The 6,733-nt window shown below is 31.0% G+C and overlaps 1 protein-coding gene across 3 annotated transcripts in view; it reads right to left on the bottom strand.

Annotated features, from left to right (window-relative positions):
* LOC112277832 (karrikin insensitive 2 receptor CA) overlaps positions 1-1,154 on the bottom strand; it is a 2,587-nt gene extending 1,433 nt beyond the window's left edge. Inside the window, exon 1 of one of the 3 annotated variants that reach the window (XM_024510606.3) lies at positions 53-1,154. In XM_024510606.3, the coding sequence (XP_024366374.1) occupies positions 53-516 (464 nt within the window). In that variant the 5' untranslated portion in view covers positions 517-1,154. The remainder of the gene's footprint in view (positions 1-52) is intronic. The other 2 variants (XM_024510608.3, XM_024510607.3) reach the window with 2 other exon arrangements.
* Positions 1,155-6,733: the final 5,579 nt, after the last annotated feature.

Genomic DNA, 6,733 nt, shown 5'->3' with positions numbered 1-6,733 from the left:
TGAAAGGATAGTGTGAGGGAAAAACGATGGCAGAGCTCGTCAGAAATCATACCTCGGTGAAGTCGCTATGAGAACGAGCTTCTTGAAGACGGACGGCCTCTCAATTGACGCTATGCATCCTATCATGCCAGACATGGAATGCCCAATGTATGTGCAGCTGTCGATGCCCAACTCATCGAGAATCGTCAGTAAGTCGTCCGCGTGGGCGTAGAGAGTGTTGTAACGAGAGAAGGTGAAGCTGTGAGGATTGGTGGACCCAGCGCCCATCAAGTCAAAGAGAAGAATCTTGTAGCTCTTTGCGAAGTGAGGAACGATTAGCTGCCAGACGGATTGATCACTACCGAAGCCGTGCCCGAACACCAGCCACTCGTCTCCGCTACCCAAGATTCTTACATTGTGAGACTTGAGGAAAGGGTTTAAGAGATAGTTCGTATCCTCAGGCTCGGCTTGCATTAATTTTTTAACCATTCTGGGCTCTCCTAATCCTAAGAACTGCACGGCCTCCTGAGCATACATGAAGGTCTAACTAAAGCCGCTCCAGGGAATTGCACTTGAAATCCACAGGCCGTCGCATTCGATCAACCTGTGCGAATTGTAACATCCTCCGTCGGGGTGGAGCAAAACACGTTACAACCGCTCGAGTCCAGAATGCAATAGGTTGTATGACAGATTGAAGCAATCAGAGTCGAGCATCAGGGATATTGGAGTGCTCTAGGCGTAGCACTGGAAAGCCGAGGCACAAGACCAAATCCTGGCGACAGATGATGATCAATCAGGACATTGACCGCACGACATTCTGTCGATCCGAAGCCCTTTCTGAACACCGACTGAACGCCCAAGCCTAAGTATGCGCAAACCTAGTATTATCATCTTGATTCCTCCAAATTTGCCTTCACCATATGCGCCAAGTGATCAACTTGAGCCCGAGGCTGGAGACTCCCCTGCGGATCTGCTCCTGCAACACCGCAACTTCGGCGACTAGTGGGGCACTACGACAGCACCCATCTCGCCATTTGGTGGACTCTCGATAGGGCTAGGTCGTGTCATCGATCAGACTCCAACCTGCTCTTGTCAACGCTTTTGGAACACCATGGCAAGCACTGTCATGATCCTTCACTGGGTTATCCTCGGGGTCCTTGTGATCCTTGGGGATCAATCGTAGCTCCGAACGTGAGCAGCTCGCTCACTCACTCAAATCTGAAGTACCTGAAGCACTTACGGTACCTACACTAAAAACCCAATAAAAGTTTAAGTTATTTCTTTACGTCGTAGATGTTGTACTGTTTTATTTTAAACGGAAGAGATTGAGACTTACTCTCTCATTCTCTCAAAGAGATTGAAAAAAAAAATCTATACAGAAAATTATTATTAATCAAAAGACAATGCATATATATATATATATATATATATTTTGCTGTTCTCAAGATGTGGAAAATCATATTCTTAGGGCATAGAATTCAACACATATTCAGTTCTTAACAGTTATTGTTTATAACTATTTAGAGTAAATATTGGTTCTCAAAAGTTGCTGTACTTTCCATTAATAATACAATAATTTTTCACTAATTCACGTATTCTAATACAATTTAACATGATTTCTAAATTCATTTGAAGATAAAATTATTGATGATATAGAATCATAGAAAGTCTTCTTATTTTAATTGTATTCTTTGTCTAAAACCTAATGTTTGATACATTTTATTTTATCAATTCAAATAATCCAATATCAAAATCTTTTGCAAAACTGCTATAGAAGTTTCAATCTCTTTGTGAGAATGAGAAAGTAGGTTGTTTTAGTTAAAAATTTAATAGTACAAATATCAATTTATGATTGATGTATTGAATTCATCAAGGATATTTTCAAACAATGCTTTTTTAGTATATATAGACCAAAGAAGAAATTTTGTAATCAAATATTTTTTTTGTACAATCCATAAATATAAACAATGATTGAATAGAGGAATTAAAAACACAATTATCACCATCCTAAAAAAAAACTTTTACCATAGTTCCTTCTATAGATTCAATAAACTAAAGTTGAAGGATATAAAAGCCAGCAAAACATCCACTATACAATAGACTTCTCAAAGTATGGAACTAATAGTTACATATTATCTGTGAATGATGGAAATTCAAATCAGGCTTTAACGGTAGAGAATTATTTTGTATCTAAATCAAGTAAACTTAACTTGATAGCTATATAGTTCTTAATTATGGGACAATAAGACTTGGGTCTTATCAATGAAACTACTCTGCTAGCTAGCAAGCATAGTCAACTGATTACTACTTACCATCATTCTATATATGTTTTCAAGCAACACCATTTCAATGAAAATATATTTTCATTTCATATGCAATTGGCTTTTATGGTAAAGTAGAGATTGACATCCTATCAATAGCCTTCTTATTTATCAAACCACTAGTTGACTCAATCTCTATCTTATGTCAAGGATATATATACATATTCTAATGAATACCTATATGATTAGATAGAAGTAGATAAAAATAAATAAAAATAGATTAATTTTATAATACCTTCTAAAGAAGCTTTCTAGAAGCTTTATAGATGTTGCTTTGACTTTAAGTATGTTTATAGTTGATTGATAGGTTAGAAACTTGATCAGCAAGTTAACCACATGTTGATAGCTTACAAAATAAGCTAATCATGTAGCGTACATATGAAAAACTTGTCTTGCAAGTTAAGATATGTGTCTTGCAAAGTCAAAAAATTTTGAAGGTCCTAAAGGATATTGCTACCCAGCTCTTAGTTAAGAGTATATATGGAGGCAAGAGTGAAGTCTTCTTTACTCTTGTCAATGCTTTTCTAGTCCTTAGTCTTTTTTTAAGACTTTCTAGTGTAGTTGTTTTTGACAATAGCTATTCTAATTTAATATTATATATTAACTTTGAGTGACTTTCTAATTCTTTTTTAGTAATATAAGAATGTATTGAAGATTTCTTTCTTTGAGATTCATATCCTTGATAATTTGATAAGAATTCTAATTTATTATTTTTTATCTTATTTCAAAAGTGAGTAGATTACCTCACTTCTATTCTTGTGTTTTGAAGGTTCTAGACTACCCACCTTTAAAAAAACAAACTTTTTTTCTAACATTAATATTTTCTTAAAAGAAAGTGGATTATCTCTCTTCATAGAAATTTTCATTGATATTAAAGGTTGTAGATTACCCTCCTCTAATTTAACATTTTGAATTTTTTTGAGTTGTATATAGAAAGAAAGATTATAGATGCTACTCTTAGCAGAAGTGAGAATAAATTTGTAACTATTACAAATCTTCATGAGCTTGTTAATACTCTAAGACTAGAAATCTCATCTATTTCTAACTTGAATCATAGAGGTATTATTCCTATATCTATGAAAGAAGTTCAAAGTTTGCAACAAGAAGTTAAGCAGTTGAAGAAAGCAAGTAGATTGACCTTACAACCAAATCTAGGAAGTTTTGCTTCTATACATATGACAAGGATAAAGATTAGAATATCTAAGAAGTTTGATGAAACAAGATCAAAATTTTGAAGATTTTTATAATAAATAAAGCTCTATCTAAGATTGTATCCCTTCTAATACCTTGTTAGATTTATTCAAGTTGGATTTATAGACATACTTCTATCAGGAAGTATTTTCTCTGAGTTTGCACGTTTAATACAAAAAGATTTATGATTCTTTTATGATTTGAATTCATTCTTAGAAGTATTTACGACCACATTCAAAAAAAATCATTGAAAAAAAATAATAGAGATCAAGCTATTATCTTTATAATAAAGATCATAGTTAGCCACTATATATGTTGCTAAATTCCAAAACATGGCTTACAATGTAGACTAAAATCACAAAGCTCTTATCAAACAATTTTGATATGGATTGAAAGATAATATCAAAGATTTGTTATTGACAATACCAGAGACAAAATCTTTGGAATAATTTATTGGTCAAGCTATTACATATAACAATCAATTATTTAAAAGATATCAAGAACAAAGACTTGGCTAGAGAGAAATAACTCAAATAATGACGGCAACTTCCAAGTTTTCAAAAACTTATTCATCAAGGCCATTGTATATATAGAAGCCATATCTATATATGTAGAAATCATAAATAGTCATTCACTATCTTCTGGAGATATTATGCATGAGATTATTCCTTTAGATATAGCTATTAAAGATCATAATAGCAGAGTAATATTTAATGTAATAAGATCTCCATCCAATCTAATTATTTTAGGATTATCTTGATTAAAAAAATATAATCTTTAGATAGATTAGATTTTTTATAACCTTAATTTTTTTAATAATTTAATCTAAAATCTTGTTAATCAAGTAGAAATACATAAGTCTAATATATCCAAATCCTTACTAGTAGATGTAAGAGCTTTTTGCTTGCCTCAAAAGAAGGATTATTTCTTGTTATATATGCCACACCTATTTCTAATGTATGAACTATTGAGGACTCAATAAGATCACCATTAAGAATAGGTATCTTCTACCATTGATTTCAAGACTTCTTAATCAACTCAATCAAGCAAAGATTTATACAAAAATAGATCAAGAAAGAATATATAATCTAATATGCATTAAAAAAGGAGATGAATGGAAAATTGCTTTCCAAACTAGGTATGGACATTTTGAATATAATGTCATGCCTTTGGAATTCACAAATACATCAACTCCTTTTCAACATCTAATGAATGGTATCTTTTGTGAGTTCTTTGATGATTTTGATGTCTATTATTTGGACATCTTAATCTATTTTAAAAACATAGAAAAATATGCAATTTATGTTCGTAGTGTATTATAAAAATTTAGAGATATAGGATTATTTATGCCAAGTTAAAAAAAGTGTATATTCCACACTACTCAAGTTGACTTTCTACGATATATCATTTCCAATAAAGGACTAATGATGGATCCAAAAAATATCCAAACTATCATAGATTAGAAGATTTTAAGAATAATAAGAAATGTACAATATTTTTGTTAAGGACTTGAATTTGAAGATGATGCATAAACCAATGAAATTTGTGTCAAAAAAAAAAAATAACAAAAATAGAAATAAGTAAGTATGAATATTAAAAAGAAACTAAAATGGCTTATTTTCAAAAGACAAAAAAACTTGAGACTCGTGAAAGTGGACTAAAAGCAAGAAAGGAATTGACAAGAGTGAAGAGTGCTTTAGTCTTGCCTCTATATATACTATCTAATTAGGAGCTACGTGGCGATGTTCTATAAGACCTCTAATATATGTTGACTTTGCATGACACATGTCTTAGCTTATAAGGCAAGTTTTTTACATGTGAGTTACATAATTAGCTTGTTCTTCAAGCTACAAACATGTGTGGCACATGGCCAACTTGTTGACCACGTTTTTAACCTAAAAAGTCAATTAAAGATACCTATAAAGTCAAAACAACATCTATCAAGCTTCTAGGAAGCTTTTATAGAAGATATTATGGAATTGACATTCTTTTATTTATTATTATCTAAATCATATAAGTAATTATTGGTTTACATATGTATGTCCATAATAGCTTTTTAAGCTTTATCAATTATTATTAGATCTTTATTAAGATTTTTTTCTCAAGTTGTAGCTCCACTTATACGTTTGACTTGTAAAGACAAACTTGAGTAGTATAAAGAAGCCAAAGCATCATTTGATGCTTTAAAAAAAGAATTTACTTTTGTACCAATTTTATATTGTATTAATTTCTTGAAGGCATTTTTTATAAAAATAGATGCATCAGACTTTGCTTTGAATGTAGTATTATCAGAAATAAGAGCAAATGACAAACTCTATCTAATAATTTTTTATTTTAGAATTTTTTAGCAATCAAGATTAATTATGAGATCTACAACAAAGAACTCCTTGCAATTGTGGATTCATTTTAAGAATAGTGTCATTATTTAGAAGGTGCCTCAAGTCCACTCCTCATATATATAAATCACAAGAATCTTGAGTATTTCATATTGACACATGTTTTGAATTGTTGCCAAGCTTGTTGAAGCATGTCTTTATTAAGATTTGATTTCAAGATTACTGATTGATCCAAAAATCAATAAGATTTGTCAGACGCCCTTTTTGGACATTTTTATCTTGTACCAAAAGAAAAAAAATGCATTTTTTGATCAATAAAGATTTTTTTTTTTTTTTTTTTTTTTTTTTTTTGAATTTAGAATATTTTTAAGTAATAAAAATCAACATTGACTATTGATTCAACCTTTGTCAAGCAAATTCAATCATGTATGTCCTCTGATCTTCTTATCTATGATATCAAGAATAATCTCTTAAGTCTTATGATATTTTAAAGTTTGAGTTCAAAAATAACCTATTATATTTTGAGGGACAATTATATATTCGAGAAGATGGGGCACGATTACATATTCTTCAAACTCGTCATGACTTTCTAACAACCAAATATTTTGGATACAATAAGACTTTAGAATTAATATTGAGAGATTTTTTATGGCCTCAAATATAAAAGGTAGTCAAAGACTTTGTACAATCATGTGATATTTGATTACAATCCAAAACTCCTTGCCATTGATCTTATAGACTTCTTTAGCCATCGACCTTATAAACTTCTTTAGCCATTACCTATTGTGGAACAACCATGGTCTTTTGTTTCTATGGATTTTATTACAGATCTTATAATCTCAAGTTTTTATGGTTCTATATTTGTAGTAGTAGATAATTTTATCAAGATGGCATATTTTTTATTAT

Source organism: Physcomitrium patens, chromosome 26, assembly GCF_059467195.1.
Source record: "Physcomitrium patens ecotype Gransden chromosome 26, ASM5946719v1, whole genome shotgun sequence".
NCBI lineage: Eukaryota > Viridiplantae > Streptophyta > Bryopsida > Funariales > Funariaceae > Physcomitrium > Physcomitrium patens.
The sequence above is the reverse complement of the archived record's forward strand: the minus strand, read 5'-3'. Positions and strand labels throughout refer to the sequence as shown.